General features: G+C 52.9%; 1 protein-coding gene across 8 annotated transcripts; it reads right to left on the bottom strand.

Annotated features, from left to right (window-relative positions):
- Nucleotides 1–1,029: 1,029 nt before the first annotated feature.
- Nucleotides 1,030–17,702, bottom strand: ACBD4 (acyl-CoA binding domain containing 4). Of its 8 annotated transcripts, none has more exons than XM_025207314.1 (11): nucleotides 17,520–17,571; nucleotides 17,155–17,249; nucleotides 15,951–16,071; nucleotides 15,777–15,861; nucleotides 15,207–15,327; nucleotides 9,788–9,898; nucleotides 7,165–7,271; nucleotides 5,506–5,677; nucleotides 3,361–3,548; nucleotides 2,851–2,904; nucleotides 1,030–1,789 (listed from the first exon to the last, which is right to left on the bottom strand). In XM_025207314.1, exons 2-11 carry the CDS (start codon nucleotides 17,234–17,236, stop codon nucleotides 1,679–1,681), a joined length of 1,152 nt encoding a protein of 383 aa, XP_025063099.1. In that variant the 5' UTR covers nucleotides 17,237–17,249; nucleotides 17,520–17,571; the 3' UTR covers nucleotides 1,030–1,678. The 8 variants fall into 8 exon arrangements, with proteins under 8 accessions (XP_025063099.1, XP_025063105.1, XP_006026444.1 ...); XM_006026382.2 differs by lacking the exon at nucleotides 17,520–17,571 and adding an exon at nucleotides 17,650–17,702 and having other exon boundaries at nucleotides 1,679–1,789; XM_025207319.1 differs by having other exon boundaries at nucleotides 1,679–1,789; nucleotides 9,788–9,895.
- Between the last annotated feature and the right edge of the window lie 308 nt (nucleotides 17,703–18,010).

Below are 18,010 nucleotides of genomic sequence, written 5' to 3'. Positions count from 1 at the left end.
AAAGAGTGGAAGTGGCTGAGCTCTTTCAGCAAATGGCTAGGATGTTGTTTTTCCCTAGTGAGGATTCCAGAAATGGCTGATCCAGTGTAACTGAAATGGAGGCAGGCTGCTGGCCTGGGTGACTTCTAACTGAACAGGTGAAGGATGGCAAAAACTTAAAAGCAACTGAAAACTCGATCTTACAACCGCAAGTATCACACAACCCCATGGCTAAGTGCCTCTTCCTGCACCACTGATCTACAAGATGCTTATCTAGCTCCTATTACTATAGGGCATGTCCAGCTTCCTTCCTTCCCCACCCCTCCTGAAGCAGGGCAGGGGTATCCCATCTGATGTAAAGAGGGGCAGGTGAAGCACACAGATGTGGTGGCTGCCTTTGCAGCAGTGCTGTCCTGGGCTCTGACTCCTGCCCATATTATGTAAAAGCTAGTGCTTTAAGTTGGTGCTAACTGGCCCAGCGGGTGGGTGGACTGCAGCATCAGATTGGAATATAGTTCCCACTGGGCCTCAGTAGCTAATACTCTAATCCAGTGATTTTCAATTGGGGTGTTGTGGCAGCCTGGGGTGCCATGAGATCCTTTCAAGGGTGCTGTGCACTATTAGCACTACGAGATGTGCGAACACTTACACCGGATTCACAAGAGGGACCCAGAGATTTCAAATCAGAATCCACGTTGTCAAAGACACCCTAACCTGTTGTGATCTGAGTCTCTGCAACAGGAGAATTACTCTGTTGCTTTTCCACAGTAAAACAAGAGTGAATGTGAAGAGCTGGCATTTTCTGAGTGGTGCCTTGAGTCTAATGGGGTTGCCTCAAGTCTATAACAGTTGAGAACAACTCTTCTAATCTCTTTATGTGGTTTGCATGGTGTTTTGTAATGGGGTCACTAGCTCAAGCAAGTGCATCAGTGCACTGTAACTGGGGCCAGGAAAACAGGTCCTAAATGAAGTCCTTCTGCCACAAAGGGAGTTTGTGGAAGAACAGGGAACTGAACTCAGACACACAAGGAGAATGCACTCGCCACAACGTCGTCTTTCCTCTCTATGGCCAACAAGGTCTTTATTTTTGTGCCGGTTGGGTGGGTGTACTTCAGAAGAGCAGCCCCATCCACCCTTTGGCTAGAGAGACAGTTGTTCTCCAGAGGAGGAAAACCCACCTTTTCTTTAATGGGGATGTTTCCTTAGATATTACTGTAGTAACATAGGCAACCTGAGTATCAGGGTGGAGAAAAAAAGAGTGACCCAGAGGTGCTGCTGTTGTGTTAGGAGTGGGTCACCCCATCCCCCCCACCAGGTAACTTCTCCTGCAGAGAAGACCAGGGTCTGGGCAGGCCCAGGCTGCAGTCAGACCCAGCTGAACATATAACTTCGAGGTTTGAAGAGTAAGTGCTGTATCAGGCACCTCGTCCCAAGCACTTGGACTCATCAGTCATTCACAGAAGCTGCTTTGGCATGTGGGGACAGTGCTGTCATCCCCTGAGAGTCCTGATTTGACTGATTTTTTTTTTCCTTTTGAGCTCCAGGGGAGCAGAATCACGCTTACCATCCATGGTGGAGCTGGCCCAGCAGGCAGGAGGCCTGGGGGGCGGGTCAGTTCTGCTCCCCTAAGCCCAAAGACAGTGCTTTCCTGCTGCTGCCAGGTCTTCCACTTGGCCAGGGCCACTGAACAAGGACAAGATCACCTCTTCCTGCGTTGGAAACGCCGCAGCAACCACTGGACAATGAAGGGCCATGCAATGAGGAACAGCAGGGTGCGGGCAGAGATCTTCAGGGGCCATTGGGATGGCTTCTGCAGAGAGGAAAGACAAGCGCATGGTAGGGGAGAAATGGGTAATACCCCTGGCAAGTCTGAGCACCCCAGGACGTTCCCAGATGTGGGGCCCAGCAACGCAGTAGGACTGCAGAGACTGCTGTTGCTGCATTTTGCCACACAAGTCTGGGTCTCTCCTCTACTAACTCCTGGACTCTCCAGTGAAAGGACAATGCCCCTTACAATTGCCCTGTTAGACTTCACAGCCCCTGCCTCCCCCAAGGACAAGCACCCCCACATGCTTTTTCCAAAGTAGAGCAGCTGAGACAATATTAAAGCCCAAAGTGGCCACTGATTTTTCTATCCCCGTTGCATTGAAATCACTGCATGTGCGTATCTACCACCAGCCCCTCTAGAGGAGGGAGAAGGGTACACTATCTCCATGTCACAGACAGGGAAATGGAGGCAGAGACAAAGGCCAGACTGTGAACCTTTTGCTTGCTGCCCCAGTGGGCTCTTTGTGAGGGTCTGCCCTGCAGGAGAAAGGGGCTTGTGACTGGCCCAAGATCACTTCAATCCGTAACAGAAAGGGGACTAAGACCCAGGTTCCCCCCAACCCTGTGTCCCTGCACACACCTGTCCTCACTCGCTCACTTTGGCTGCCTCACCGTAGATGCCAAGGTTCTAAGTGTGCTGGACTGGTTAGGGAGCAGCAAAACATAGATATAAATCTCACCAACTCACTGTGCCCAAGATCAGCCACAGAACAGGACAGGGCCTAGCTGACAGCTGGCTGTAGGTGTATAGTGGGTACGGCTCACCAGCTACTGGGGCTGGGACTCACAAGTATGGACCAACCCCAGGCCCCAGCTTCCCCCATCCACTGAAAGCGTATTACAGTCCCTCTGTCCCAGGGCTTCCTCCCTCTTATGCTGATCCTCTCACACAACTGGATCTAGCTCCCCAGCAAATCACTCATGGCTACAGTGCAGCTCTGTCACATGGCATGTGTGAATGGGAGGCTGAGGCAGGGTTGTAGTTACTAAGGAGGGGTGCCAGGAGCATGGGCCTGGGCACCAACACTGGTCTGAGAACTGTACCTGTCCAGTGAAGGTGGCAAGTGGCTTGTCAGGACCTTGTCCAGATGCGTTCATCTGAAAGAAAAGCAGGCTCTGACTGGTGCGGCCCAGGCTGGCTGGTAACAGGTGCCAACTCCTTGCCCACAGTGGTATCTGCCTCAGAAGCTGGGAAGCTGCGTACTGTAACCAAAGCTCAGCCTCATCTCCTCTGTGTAGGAGCAGCGCTGCCGTTTTAAGGGCATGCTGAGGGCCTATTCTACTTCACAGGCACACAACCCTGAAAAGGAGCCCTATACTAAGTCCCCTACCACAAGGGCCAGAGCAGAACCATCTGCCTGAGAGAGCCCTGCAGCTCACATTGGGCTCCTAACTGCAGGGCTTTCCTCAGATTCTGAGGATAAGGCCATCTGCTTCCAATCTTAGCCAGGTACATGGGGTACCATGGGAAATAGCCAGTTCCCTCTCCTCATGAAGCGCCTCATGAAGCCTTCTGTGGCCCAAGCAGTGCATCCCCATGTGTCAGTCACATACCTGTGTGGCAGTCACAGTTTCTAGATGGCTCAGCCTCTTCATAACGCTCTGCATATTGTCTTGCAGGGCATGGATAGCTCCAGCCACCTGCACATCCAGCTCCAACCTCACTCCTGTGCTCCTCTGGGCCCCAACATCAGTGTCTAGGCTGTCTCCAGACCCCAACTCTGCTGTGGCAATTTGTAGCTCTGTGTGGCAGGAAGGAGACAGAGAGGCCAGAAGGATAGGTTAGACAAGACTGCTATCAGCTTGCTAAACACTTGTGTGCCTAAAGCAAGGTCTCTGGCCCAAAGCTGATCATTAAGACACACCCTGTAGGTCAAGGACTGTTACATCATGGGAGAACAAGGCTCACTGGTGGAAACCCTATCAAATACATGCCTCAAATACAATCCTCACTCAGTGGATTCTGTGAAGGCCAGACAGGAGATAGGCTCTGCTGGGGAAGACACAGGGATGGGAAAGATGATAACAGTTCTCTCTGCTCTTCTTTCCCCAGGTTCTCCCTTCTCTAGACCATTTGCTGCCATCACAGCTGAAGCCAACAGAGATCGATCCTCATTCCACTGGTGGCTGACATGACACAATCTGGCAAGGTCAGCTTGGTGCCAGGACATGGGTGTCCACAGCACAGCTACCGGCTCCTTGACGCAGACTCTGTCCAGTGAGAGAGCCCCGTCTGTCCCTAGGGCTGCTCCTTTGGGGGTGTATGGCACGCATCAGTGCTGGTGGGAGTTTGCTCAGACACTGCAGCTGCTCCATAGAGAAATCCAGGCCTTGTCTCAAGTCAGCAGCTAGACAGGATACCTTTCTGGCCACCGTGCCTGTGACTGAAGAGTGGGGAGGTTCTGTGTCCTACAGCAACCCCTGGAGCTAACCAGCCTGGCTGTGTGGAGCACATGATCTAAGAGACTGTGGGCTTGGAGCCTCCAGGGACCCATTCTCAGAAAAGCGTAGCTCCTTGTGGGTCCTAAATCAAAGTAGCTAGGGCTTCAGAAGTGCTGAGAAGCTCATCTAGTGCATCCAAATCATGCAGCAAGGTAGAGGGGGGAACAGAAAGAAAACTAGCAGAGCTGCCTCCCTGCCCTCCCACCTGTCCTAGCAAGCCACCTCTCCTAAGGTTATACTGCAGCCCTCTGTGCCCTGGGCCCACCAGGCCAGAACGTCAGGGAAGAAACTGCCCTAAGAGGAGCACAGTTGGCTGGGCCCTGTCTGTGATGGGGAGCAGACAGAGGGCTTGGCATTGCTGACAGATTGCCTCACTGCCCAAAGTCCTCACCATCCTGGACTCCACTGCTCAGCAACACCATCACTCTCCTGTAAGCCACACAGACAGAGATCCTGGGATGGGTGGGGAAGAAGCCAGCCAACCCCAGGGTCACTTGGCAGCCCTGTCCCCACCTTCCCATCCTCAGGGGCTTCCTTATTCAGTTTCCTTACATATTAACCTCACAAAGCCAAGCTGTCTGGGATGGGTTTGAAGAAACATTAGTGCAGGAGATAGGCGTGGATGGGACCAGCTGTGCCCAGGCAGGATGCCAGCCCCACCCTCACCTGGGCCCAGCCTGCATGGGGGGAAGTTACACCCCTTAGGAGTGGGAAAAGCAGTGCATAGCACAGGGTAGACGCTCAGCACCTCCTAGGATCGGGGCCCTATGATGGCACTGAATTAACCCAGTCCTGCCCTGAGAGATCTCTTTGGAGGGGTGGATGTTCACTCGTCATTCTCCCTGCTCAGACTATGAGACACCTGCCCTCCTCAGGACTCAGCCGAGACCACCCAGTCCAGTTAATTAAGGACATAAATTGCCAGCAGTTGCTGCTGACTGGGTTGGATTTGACTTGACAGCCCACAGGCAGAAGGCTCTCTTCGCTGATCAGCACCCTTCTGCAGGTTTTCCTACAAAAAACTAGACTTGCCAGGACCCCCCCCCTCCCAGTGTTTTGCCTCAGTCTTTGCTTCCCCCAGATAAACTTCCCCCACAGATGCAGTGAGCTGCTCACACCACACCCACAGACTGTCAGCTTGCCAGAGCTGCCTGTATCAGAGTGGATTTTACTAGCCCCAGCCCACCCGCTTCCAGAGAAAGCCCCTGAGGGAGGCAAGCTCAATCCCAGTCCCACATGAGCACCTGCTGCACCCACCTCTCTCGGTGCCAAGGCCCATGGGGCTTCCACTGTTTCTTCCATTTTGTCTTTTGCCTTCAGCCAGCTCTCCTTCCTCAGTCATCTCTAGTGTGGAGGAAGCAAACCCATCAGCCTGGATGCTGCAAGGGCTGCTCAAGGAAGGGCTCTGCTTGGCTAGGAGCTGACCAGCCTGCACAAGTGGAAACAGAAACAATAGCTGCTCTGAGGCCGGGGGCTATAACCCTGAGCTACTAGTGGGGCTGGTGAGAATGTGAGGCATTTGGGGACTGGGGGTGGGGGGGCTGGTGTTCAGGTTAACAGGACATTGTCTGGGGTTTGGGAGGGGGGTTGGTGCCTTATGCTTAGGGCAAGGCACTAGGGAAGTCATCTCATGGGTTCTTCCTAGTTATGCCACCTACTCATTTCGTGGCCTTGGGCAAGTCCCTTCCCTCTCTGTGCCTCACCTCCTCCATATGTACAATGGAGCTAACAGAAAGCTCCAATTACTTGCCTTCACCTACCACCCGTCAGCTGAGGCTCTCAGAGCACTTTAATGAATACCTGGTGGAGGCAGGTTTGAGACAAGTGACTTGCTCAAGATTTCACAGCAAACCAGCCACAGGGTTAGAAGAGAACCCAAGTGCATGAGTACCAGCTCCCCTCCACCCACCAGATTGCACTTCCTCACTACAACACACAAGACTTTCTGGTGTTTGACACTGATGGCACAGGACACAGCTGAAGACACAAAGCACTGTTAAGGCTGGGAAGCCCAACTTGCTAGGTGCTATCTCACAGGTTCATTAGTTCCGGACCTGTGAGGTACCACTTAGCAAGTTAGGCTTCAGCATGGACTCCCTGCTGTGGTCTTGGGGTAACCCGCCAAACTCCCCTGTTGCTGTGGAGTGGGCTGGAAAGGTGCATGCAAAACCGTGAGGACTGCAGCGAGGTTTGTTTGGGGCTGTCTGTCCTTGCAGCTCATCAGCAGCACAAAGAATTACCCAATAACACCTGGGGTGAGAGAGACTGGACTGCGGTCTGCATACTTCCTAGAGTCACACCAATTTGTACAACTAAAGAAGGCCAGTCCCTAGCTCCCTGCCCAGTCATGCTCCTTTCTGCTAAGCGACATCCTGAGGCAGCTGGCTCTCTCCTGGCTGTGGCCATTCTGGGAAGAGAGGGGGAAAGACCACAGGTACGGAGGAAGGAGATCTCACTAGTCCTGGGTGGTGAGAGTGGGTGAGGGGAGTGATGCATGTAGAGGAGGCCTTTTTGCTCTCTCCCCTATCTCTACATGGTTTAGTAACCCCATTGTTTCCTTTTCTTACCAATATCTTACCCATGGCAACATTTGCGGCTCTAATACTGAAAAGGCAGCATGGGTCCAGCCTCTATATCACTCAAGGTCTATGAGGCTTGGCCCTGGGGATGGCAGCAAAACAGTGTTCCTGTGACTGTGCCCAGGGACTGGAAGGGGCATTGGGGCTCCATAAAAGTGGCACAGAGGCCAGCAGGGAACCCAGAGCCTGGTGAGAAGTGGCAGGGCAGGGCTTCTGGGGTTCAGGCCAGGCCGAGCAGTTGGTGGCCGAGTAGCTAACAGTCTCTGGGGAGCCAGGAAGGATCCATTTGACTGTGGGGCTGCTCCTTCAGCTCCTCTCACATCACAAGCAGCATTACCTGGTCTGCCTCCATCTGCTCCAGGGTATCACAGAACACTTCGCTCTCCGAGTCGCTGGTCAGCTGGCTGTTCTCAAGTGCCTCATTGGCACAGTCCAGCCCTCCTCCTGCAATGGAAAACACACAGCTCAGCACCAGGGGAGGACAGAAGCTCTCTGGAAGAGCACTGGCAGTCGCACACTTGTGGCGGTAAAGAAAACAGGGCTCAGAGCTACTAACTCTAATCAGTGTCCTTGGTGACCCTGCAGCTTTCGGATGGAACAAATCTCTTGAAAGGCAAGAAGTTAAGTCAAGACCTGTGTGCAGAAGGCAAGGCCCAGAGGGTGCCTAACACTCTGCCACTAGACCCTTTCACTTGGGAGAGCTGCAAGCACTTCACTGGCTTTACAACCTGATCTGTATGAGAGGGACAAGCATCTTTCTCAGTGTGCAGAAAGGGAAACTTAGGCACAGGTAACAGCGAGGTCAGAAGCTGCGGGGAACAGACTTGCTCCCTGTCACGGAGCCAGTAGCACAGGCAGGAAACCAGGCTCCTGACTTGCCCACTAGGTAATTCTTCATCTCCAGGCATAAGAGCAGGGTCATAACCCAAGGTTATGCATCACTTGCCTCTTCAGTGTTTACCGTAGGGCAGGGCTGATCCTCTCATGTGCAGCCCCTGGCTGAGAGAAGGAATGCTGCTGGAATGGGACCTGCAAATGGTAAACACCCCAGCTGGCTGGCAGCTGGGAGTACATGCAGGGCACATATTGGTTTGGGGACAAGGCCCCTGAGTGCCCTAACATGCAATTGATGATAGCAACATCCCAGCACTGCAGCACAAGACAATCTTTCAGCCAGGAACACTGCCACCCCCTGCAAGTGTTGCCTTCCCACCTGCACCCAGCACTGAGGGCCAGCTCATTTTCTTACTTGGATTTACCCCTCACAAAGCCAGTCTAGCTGCAGACTGCACAAATAAAACCCAAGCAGCAAGTGAATTGCTGGTGGGGCCATTCCCTGCCCCTGCACAGTAAGAGCTGGGTCCTCTGCTCCAACCCAGACCCACAGCTACCTGAGAACCCCTTCAGTTAGTAGGCTGCCCTTCAGCTAATAGCTCCTGCATGGGAACATGACTAAGAATGCCTTCCCCAGGCTGAAAGCTTTACAAGCTGTACCCAAGAAGGATTCATAGATTCATAGATGTTAGGGGCTGGAAACAGCCAACTCCAGGGGTGATACATTTAGTATTGCAGCAATGCTGGGCACTGCTGGTAGGAAACACAAATACTAATTTCTCGGGCAAGAACAGCAGGGGAATGAGGCAGGGTACAATTACACAAGGCAAAAATGGGCAGGACAGGGGTTAATGTGTCTGCCACCCTGTGTAAGGAGGGCATGGATTTTCCCCTATGTCTATGCTATGGTCTCTTGTAACAGAGAACCAGAGGCTCCTGTTACTTGAAGAGTGAAGGACCAGCAGAGACAGCCCTCGGGAAGGGGAAAGCTGCCCATTATGAGTGGCCAGGGAACAGGTACTTGGAGATTTACTTCCTATAAGTACTTACTGCAGAACCAGCTACATGACAGTAGCACACTGAGCTAGTGCCCTGCATGGGAGACAAGCTATTGATATAGCAGAGGCCAGCAATAGTTTCCTTCGGGTTGAGCTGGCAAGCTAAATGATGAAGCACATGTGGGCATGGCTTCCAGCCATATAAACCTAGGGCCTCAGCCACAGTGGGCAGTTTGGTTCAGGGAGCTGATGAGGGAAGAGCTCCAGGGCAGAAGTGCTGCAGAGAAGCTCCTGGCTGATGCCTGGACTACCCTGGGAGAAAAGCAAGTACAAATGCTGCTGATAGGAGAACAGGACTCAGGATAGGGGGGAGCTGAGGGATACAGCAAGGAGCTGGGACTTAGGCTTAGACCCAATCAGAGATTTATGTTATAAATAAATATTTTGGGTTAGAGTTCTAAACTGGGGGATTGTGGAAGGGACTGTGAGGGGTGGTTTGGAGGTCCCATTAGTACCCCAGGGACATGTAATCATCTTGAGTCCTGCTAAGGGTCAGGCTCAAGGCACAGGCACAGGGCCTGGGGCCAGAGGGCCCAGAGCCCAGTGCCTGAGAGGCTCAGAGGCTGAGCCTGATAGGACAAGACTAGGGCTCTACTGGGGAGACAGTCACCTTAGCACTGGACCAAGAGAAAAGCACCCCCTCCAGAATTACTAATAGCTACAGTGGCTAGATTCCCCAGGGAGCTTTATCCCAGCAAATACATGATGGATGCTGATAAGCTAATTACTCCCATAACATAGCTGTGGGGGTGGGAAGAGATTTGACTTGCCCAGGGTCACTTGGTAGGTCAGTAACATTGTGGGATTAGAACCAGGAGTCCTATCTGCCTATCCCTTGCTGTAGCTATTAGCAGCAGCAACTCTGCCACCTGTATAAGGCATATCTTTATCAACACTATAAGTATAGCTGCTGCTAGAGCAGACAGCTTGTCCTAGTCCCACACAGCTGACTTGCAAGCTTAGAGGCTGGGTGACATGCCACACAAGACTGCTTCTTCCACTGCAGAGGCACAAAAGCCAGTGCAGCCTCCCCTGAGAAGGTGCTTCCTGGAGGCATTGAGAACTCACCCAGGGTCTGTTCTTCTTGTTTCTGTTCTCCAGATGGAGGTTCCTCCACATGGTTCCCAGACAGTCTCTCCTCTTGTCGATCCTTCGTAGGTTCAGGGTCCTTCTCTTCTTCTGCGCAGAAGCGGAGTGGTCAGAACAGCCCATAAGAGGTCAGCCTTTGGCACAGTAATGCCCTAAGCAAAAGGCTCAGCACTGCCAAGGCCCATTCTGCTGAGCAGAGCCCAGTCCCTACAGTGCTGAGTGAATGAAGTCTTGCTGATAGCTGTACTACCAGCTGGCCCATCTCCACTTACCCACAACCAGTTCTTTGGGTGCCTATGGAAATGCCCCCTGGAAAGGCATCCATGCTGCACCACTGTGTCCAGATTCCCCTGCTGGAATGGGTAGAGCTGGGATGCTTTCCCATCAGGACAGAGAACACAGCCTTCCATCCCTCAAAGGGCCTATAGCAGTGATTTTCAGCCAAGGCGCTGCAATTCTGTGGGGTGCTATGAGATCTTTGAAAGGTGCCACTCAATATTAGCTCTATAAAGTATGCCAACACCTCTTCCTGATTCGCAAGACAAATCCTGAGATTTCAAATAGGAATCCATAGTGCCAAGAACATTCTGCCCTGCTGTAGGCTTTCTGAGTTGTCTGCAACAGAAGAATTGCTGTTTTATTTTTCTGTATTCAAGAAATGAGTGAAAGCTAAAGACCTGACATTGTCTGAGGGGTGCTTCAAGTCTTAAGAACTACAGGTCTATGGAACCACTTCCCCACAAGTATGGATGTGGGTGTTTGCAGAGGGGAGGGGTGTAGGACAATGAGCCAAAACTAATGGCTCATATCCCCCCACTCCAAGTCAGAGCAGTTCCAGGATTTGAGGGAAACTGTGTTCTGTATGGCTGTGAAGAAAGGGTGGGGTGGCAGACATATGCAAACACACCCTGCATTCATGGGCAGGGACCACCGGATCTCAAGTGCAAAGTCTACCCCAAGCAAGCATCCCCGGGCACAGGGAAGACATGAGATGGGGCCATCCCTTCCATACCACCTGCATGGAAGGCAGAGCAGTTGTCTCTCAGTTAGACAGTAACAGCCGTAGAACAGCACACAGCAGAGACAGCGGCTTGATGGCAGCATAGGCTTACTCCCTGGGAACCCAGGGGGGCAAAGCAGAGTCAGGAAAGTGCTTCTTGATTTGGAATCTCAGATGATACAGGGCAAAGCCTTGCCTGGCACAGGCAATTCCATCTCCACGAGGATGGCAGAGGTATCCCATGTACCAACCACCTTGTGGTGTTAGACAAATGCTTGACTGGAATGGCTTGGACAGGGACAAACCTGCCTTGAGCAGGGGGTTGGACTAGGTGACCTCCTGAGGTCCCTTCCAGCCTATCTATGAGCCATTGTGACTGGTTTTGGATAGGAACAAATGGTGCCCAGCTATAGGCACTGTATACCAGCCCTGCCAGTGAGCAGACAGATCAGGTCCACAAGGCACAGCATGTGCCAGGGACACCCCTAATCTTAGCAGGCAGCACCTTCGCTATCACCAGGATCAAGGGCTTCCTGTGAGCAGCTTGATCCAGGATAAGATGTTCACCAGAAGCAGCACCCCAGATTCAACACTCCCTAGGACACCCCTGGCTGCTAGAAGGGTTGGTCAGGGACTCCTTTATTAGCCACCCCTTGATTTGTCCTCTGTGAGCTCAGATGTGGCTCACTGCAACCTCCACAGGGTTAATCTGTATCTTCAGCACATTTCGCAAGGGTTGTGGACTCTGAGCCCTGCTGTGTAAGCACCACGTCCTGATTTGGCTGGGCAGAGTGCCCACGTAGGGAGGCTGAGGTGCAGGGGTAGCTACCATGGTACTGCCTTTTGCCTGCGAGTTCCTCAGCAGGGGGTGGTTGTCCTTTAATTCTCAAATACAATGGCACAGAAGCTCAGGCCCAGCCCTTCCAACAGGCTTGAAGCCTCCCAGGCCCCAAGAGTGGCGCTGTCCGGGTTAATCTGGGGTGGGAATGGCCCTACCACATCCCCACAGGAGTTACTGCAAAGACAACCAGCTGAGATGTCACAGGATGCTTTGGTCAGAGAAACGGCTGGTGCTGACATCACAGAGCCTCATGCACTGGCACTGTCCATGCTGCTGGGAGGCCAAGGTTGCTGTGAAGGGCGACGCAGGGCAGACTCTCTGGTGTCCTCTCTTGCAAGGCTCACAGAAAAAAGTTTGGTGCCACTTATCACCTGTGCAGGAAAGTGAGCCTGTGGGGAAAGAGGGCCGCAAGGCTGAGGAAGGTGCTACAGGTATTTTATTGTCTATGCGGGATTTCTGTCAAAGAAACTCCCATCTTGTACTGCACAGTGGGATAGTGCCTCTTTTCTTGAGCTATACAACTCAGACTACTAACAGGCAGGGAATCCTACTACTCCAGCTTGTCTCTTATTATGTCTTGTATCCTGAGAGTGATAAACAGGTTGGAGTGGGGAAAAGAGAAGCCATTTTTGGATGGCAATTTTAGGCAGTGGTTCCCAACCTTCCTAGACTCAAGGCACTCTGCATGAGACTTGAGGCACCCCTCAGAAAGTGTCAGCTCTTAGCTTTCACTTATTTTTTGACTACAGAAATAATACAGAGCAGTTATTTTCTGGCAAAGAGCACAACAGCTCAGACTGTTTCTGATGCTATGGATGCCAATTTGGAATCTCAGGGATGTCCTGTGAATCATGTGTTAGTGTTTGCACACGTCAGTGCTAACGCTGTGGGTCTCCCTGGTTGAGAATCACTGGCTTAAGGTTTTCAGCCAATAGCTACTTTCACTTTCCAAAACAGGTCATGTGTGCTCTGAAATCTCTTAAGTAGTGCTGAAGGAGATTTCCGCGGCCTAAAGATGCCTGAATTTAGCCCCTAAAATGTGAAAGTTTTAACCTGCTGTATATATGAATCAAATGACAAGTTTGTTAATAAATTCAGAGTTCAAATGGCTTCCCATTATGAGCACCTGAAGCAATTTTGTTTTAAAACAGCAAAGATTTTTATGCTATTAAGATATCCTTACTAAAAATACTATATAACCCCCTAGCTCTGTCTGGGAGTACCCCTGTCCATAGCTGTTCACAAGTGAGAGCAAAGTTACCTGCCTGCTTACCAATGTCAGGATTTGGGCCCCTGCTTTCCATATTCTTTTTTGTTTGTAGAAGGCATAAGGCTGATGTTTATAGCACTTCATGAATCTACAACATGATTCTTCACCTGAGCAGCATTTTGAAATTAGTTATAAGTTTTTCCCTGAAGCTGCTTGTACTAGTACAAGCTTCTGAGCTGGGTTTCTAAACAAGCCTTCAACTGAGTTTAAAGTTAAGTATTTAACATACAATAACCACTGCATTGTTTGTTTTTTGATTGACTGAAGTCATGATTGAACCCCACTGAAGACACTGCCCTGTCTTAATCCTCTGCATCCAATCTAAGTTGACAGCCTCCTTTCAGAATCACTTACAAGGTGACAATTGGCTGCCAAGAACAGACACACCATTAAATTGGCAGAAGCCAGCACTTTTTAGGCTCAAAATGTGTGTCCTGGGGCACATGGGAGAGGCTAAAACACATTTCTTTCCTCTAAAGCAGGGGTTCCCAAACTCCGACAGACTGAGCACCACCAATTTAAAATGATACAGCCTAAAGTACCATCAGCAAATTTGTCATATAAAGTAATTATAATAAATCTGTTAATGCATACCACTGGTGGTACGTGTACCACAGATTGGTAACTGCTGCTCTAGAGTTCAGAGAGTACACCAGCATGCAGCACTACACTGTCCAGCTACAGGGAGAGAGCCAGGCCAGCTGATGCCCCCTTACTGCCTAGTACTAGGGGACTCTTCCCTGCTGGGCATTCAGGGGGGCTCCCTCTGAAGCAGATGTGAATGCAATAGTCCAGGAGAAAACACCAGCCTAGAGGGATCCCTGGGGACAGACTGCAAGTACTCTACAGAAGTCAGTGAGGTTTGACAGGTTACACCTGCTAAGGATGGATCCCACAGTCCAGTCTAAAGCTGCTCCTGTCATTAACTGTGTTCTAGTGGCTAGCCCCATGCTCCTTGATGAACTGATCAGAAGCAAACCCCCTATTGCTACCCCATGCTTGGCTCCCAGTTCAGAAGTCTGACTCTGTGCTGGTTCACATGTTCGGTTCCACAGGCCAGTACTGGCAGCATGGCTTCACTGCCCAGTTAGACTGGACATCAGCAGTGGCAAGACAGCAATGATTTAAAGGCATGAACTCTGCTCCCAAATGCAGAGAGTGCAATTTCTGCAGCTCAACCCTGCTCCATGAGGAGCCCAGGTGCTCACAAGCCAGAAGCCCTGCTCAGACCCTCTGTGCATGAGGCAGGGCAGGAGTCTTCACTCAGCACAGCACAGCTGGAGGCAGCTCAAGTAACCTTGTTGCTAACTCTCCTTGTGAGGAAGAGACTTGGCTGAGCTAATCAGGGCAATGTTTTGAAAGGCCAGTCACACAGGCGGCAGTGAATGCTGGACTCCTACCCATTTAACCACAGAAGCTCCAGCTTGCAGGAGTTGGGTTCAGCCAAAGCGGGGTCAGCCAAGTTTCCCTGGCTTGTGGAAGGTCAAACAGACTGTGCAGCTGGCTTGTCACTGGGCTGCATTTAGGGCCCCAAGCTGTGTGAAGACAGGGGTGAGGAATGGAGGGTGGAGCCTGCTGGAGAACAACACAGCTTTCATGCAGCCCCACCCACCCACTCTAGTAGAGGAGGGTCCTGTCCAGTTCCACATGATCGCAGATGGCACGAGCTACAGACATGTGCATGGAGAAAACAGAGTAGACAGTCTCCTCCACAGCAAGGCCAATTCCAGAGCCAGGAATCCCATTTGGGAAGGTAGCAAGAGGCTCTACCTCTGCTGCCCAAACCCACAGACCCACCAGCAGCTTGTGCACCATGCCAGCTGAGCATAGGCTGTGCTGCCTGTCAGGACATTGGGTTGGAAGACTGCAGAGTCAAAGCTGACTGGGAGGGGGAATACGGTCCAGGGGGAAAGGGCACTAATCTGGAACTTGCAAGTTGAATTCCTCGCTGATGCTGGCCTTAGCCACTCTGTGCTCAGTTCCTCATCTGTGCAGTCACGATGCATGCATTGTCCTCTAGGTAGGGGTGTTGAGAGAGGAAGGAAGGAAGTGCACAAGAGGTCAATGAGGAACCAGGACACGCAGAAGCCAGGAAAAGGGAAGCGTTCTACAGACGAGACCACTAAGGCACTGGGGTGAAGAGACTTGCTCAAGGCTACACAGCAAGTCAGTGGCAAAGCTGGAAATAAACTTAGGGCAAGGGTCTGGGAGTCAGGACGCCTGACTAGTAGAGGCCATTGTCCCTGGCTCGGGTCCCTCCCACTGCTCTGAGAGCAGACAGGCTTACCAGCTTTCCTCTTGAAAAAGGACTCTGGGGGCCTGGGCATGTCATGTATCACATCGTAGAGAGGCTCGAAGTACCCAAACATGTGCTCTGAGGTCTTGTCCATGGGAATCGTGTCGATGATCTGGAGAGAACCCCAACAGCTCTCATGTTGCCACGCTAGCAGACAAAAGATACCATGCCCTGGCAAAGGTCATTAAGCCCCTGGGACAGGGAACAGCATCTGTGGAAGGGTGGGGGAAAAACTAATAGCAGCAGTTATTGTCAAGGGAAGCGTGAGGGAGCTCCAAAAGCTTCCCTCAGCAGCTTCTCACATGATGCCCAGGCCTCTCACTTCTCACATGCAGCATTCCCTGCTCCAGATCCAGGTCCCTCAAATGGGTCTCACTGTTCTAATCTAGGCTATCCCCAAACCAAGGCCTCTCAGCAGGGCCAGCTTGTGAAGCATGGCCTGAGTTCCCCGAGGGTGATGCTGGGGGCACCGAGCTCAGGGGCACTCTCCCCTTGAGGAAGGCCTCTAGAGGCAAGCAGGCTGAGCAGCCTGGCATGGCACAGCAGCAAAGAGATCTGTACCTTCTGAGCAATTCTCTTCATCTCCGAGATATAGGCTGCCATGGCCTCCTCTTTAGACATCTTCCCCAGACTGTTCCATGCATCCCTGCCAACCAGAAGCTTTCATTACTGATCCCTTGGGGCTAGGCAGCACCCCAGAACACTCCTACCACATGGGTGTTGCCTTAGCCTTACCATTTGTACCGGCCAATGGGATCCCAGAAGCCGGGTCGGGGGATCGCACAGCTGCCCACTGTTGCCTGCTTGTAGTAGCTGTAGAACCGAAGCATCTCCTCGTAGGAGGGGCAGTAGGAACCTACAACATGGGCAAAGTCATTAGAGCAGGGCCAGAGGAACTCACCAACACGCCACTTCCCTAACACCATTATGGGCAGGCCATGTCCTGCTGTGATGTGCCCATCAAATTCTGCAGGGCTGGGCAGTGTGAGGCACCAGAGACACTGAACCAGCACTAACCCTTTGCCCCATCTAATACCACGTGGCTGGACAACAAGTACACACAGAACAGAGTGACTGGAGTCCCTGGGAAACTTGCAGCACCTTTCCAAGATGTTGGGCCAAGAGACCCTCAAATGGAAAAGTGTTATTGCACTACAGTGGAAGCAAAGAGGAACAGAGTCCAGGAGCAGAGGGCATGCAGGGACACCGGCCATTGTTCCTTCATTATTTCCTTTCCCTTCAAACACAACTGAAGCTTCATGTGGCACAGAGTATCGTGGCCAGCAAAGAGACCTAGAGACAGCTATCTGGCCCAATTTATGCCACTGCAGCACCTGCTGCAGTCTATGGTACAGAGAAGTGCTCAGCTCTGCTCAGCATCCCACTGCTGGGTGCTGCTGTGACACAGCCAGGTAAAGGTCCATGTGGTCTGGTAGTCTGCCACATACAGGATGCCACCCTGAGCTCAAATGGGTCATGGCTCTCGAGTACCTGAGGGCAAGGACCTCTGTGACAGAGCCCCAAGCTAAAGCCCTGGAGGTGTGGCCAATGATGGAAGTCAGGCACATATGTGCAGCTACTGCTAGGAGGACCAGGGATGACTCATACCATGGATGAAGGGGCCAAATCCTCCCCTGAACACTTCAAGGGGAGCAGGATCTGGCACTTCGGCCTACAGAGCCCCACTGCAAGACTCAAACTGGGGGCACCCAGGGATACAGACTCTGTGCCGCATGCTGGGCTGGGCAGGAGTAGGAGCAGGTGGGGGGATACTATCAGAGCCTCCCACAGGGGCCAATCGGGGGAACGGATCTGGGTGCACTCAGGAGGGAAAGTGGCATCATGGAGGCCTGAGGCAGGCAAGTGCCAGGCTGTCTCCTGAAGCCCACAGGGCACAACGTGTCCAACATGGCATCTCCCCCCCTCCCTCCAGACTCACTGTTCTTGGGCAGGCCCTGGATGACCCTGACGGCAGCCTGGAACTGCACCTGGTAGTCGGGTGCCGGGGGCTCCATCCCCATCCACGCCTGGGACCTGTATGGGAAGCACAGCCAGGATCCCTGCATCAGCCCCAGCAGGGGTAGGGGTAGGGGCAGGGGCAGGGAGGTATTCCCTAGGCAGCCAGGGGGACAGCCTCCAGCTTGAGCAGGGGCACGGGTCCCCCACACCCACGTCCCCCTCCTCCAGGTCTGCAAGGGCACGCAGCCCTGGGGGAGCCCAGCCACCACTGCCCCCCCCAGACGCCAGTGCACACCACCCTGCCTGGACCTGGACCTGGACCTGCCCCGCGCCCGGCGCACGCACCCAGCCCGCGCCAGGACCAGGACCCGGCCCCGGCCCCGGCCCCGCTGCTGCGAACAGCTGATCCCCTTCGCCCTCCAGCCTGAGCCGGGTTGAGGGGGGGAATAAGAACCCCCGACCAATAGAAACACACCTCTCATTCTCCCCCTTCCTTCCGTAATACCCATGCCCTTCCCGCTCCGTCCAATGAACATGGAGCTTTAAAGCACAATGCAAATGAGTCCCTTTGCGTCGGAGCCAATCCGCGCTCAGGGAAGTGCTCCCCCCGGAAGGCGGTGCCCAAGGAACGGGCCCTAGTGGAGCACTAGCGCCGCCGGCGGGGGCTGGCGGGAGCTGCAGGTCGGCGGCCTCGCGCCCCTGCAGCGCCCGCTGTCGGTGGATGTTAGAGCATGGCGGCCCTTGCAGCGGGGCTGGGGACGGGCCCTGGGCTGGCCTCTTCGTGGGCTGCAGGCGGCGGGATTGACTCCAGGCCGCCGTGCTGCGTGTCAGTGGCC

This window comes from Alligator sinensis, unplaced genomic scaffold (assembly GCF_000455745.1).
Source record: "Alligator sinensis unplaced genomic scaffold, ASM45574v1 scaffold919_1, whole genome shotgun sequence".
Classification (NCBI taxonomy): Eukaryota; Metazoa; Chordata; order Crocodylia; family Alligatoridae; genus Alligator; species Alligator sinensis.
This window is presented reverse-complemented; position numbering and strand designations above follow the sequence as displayed.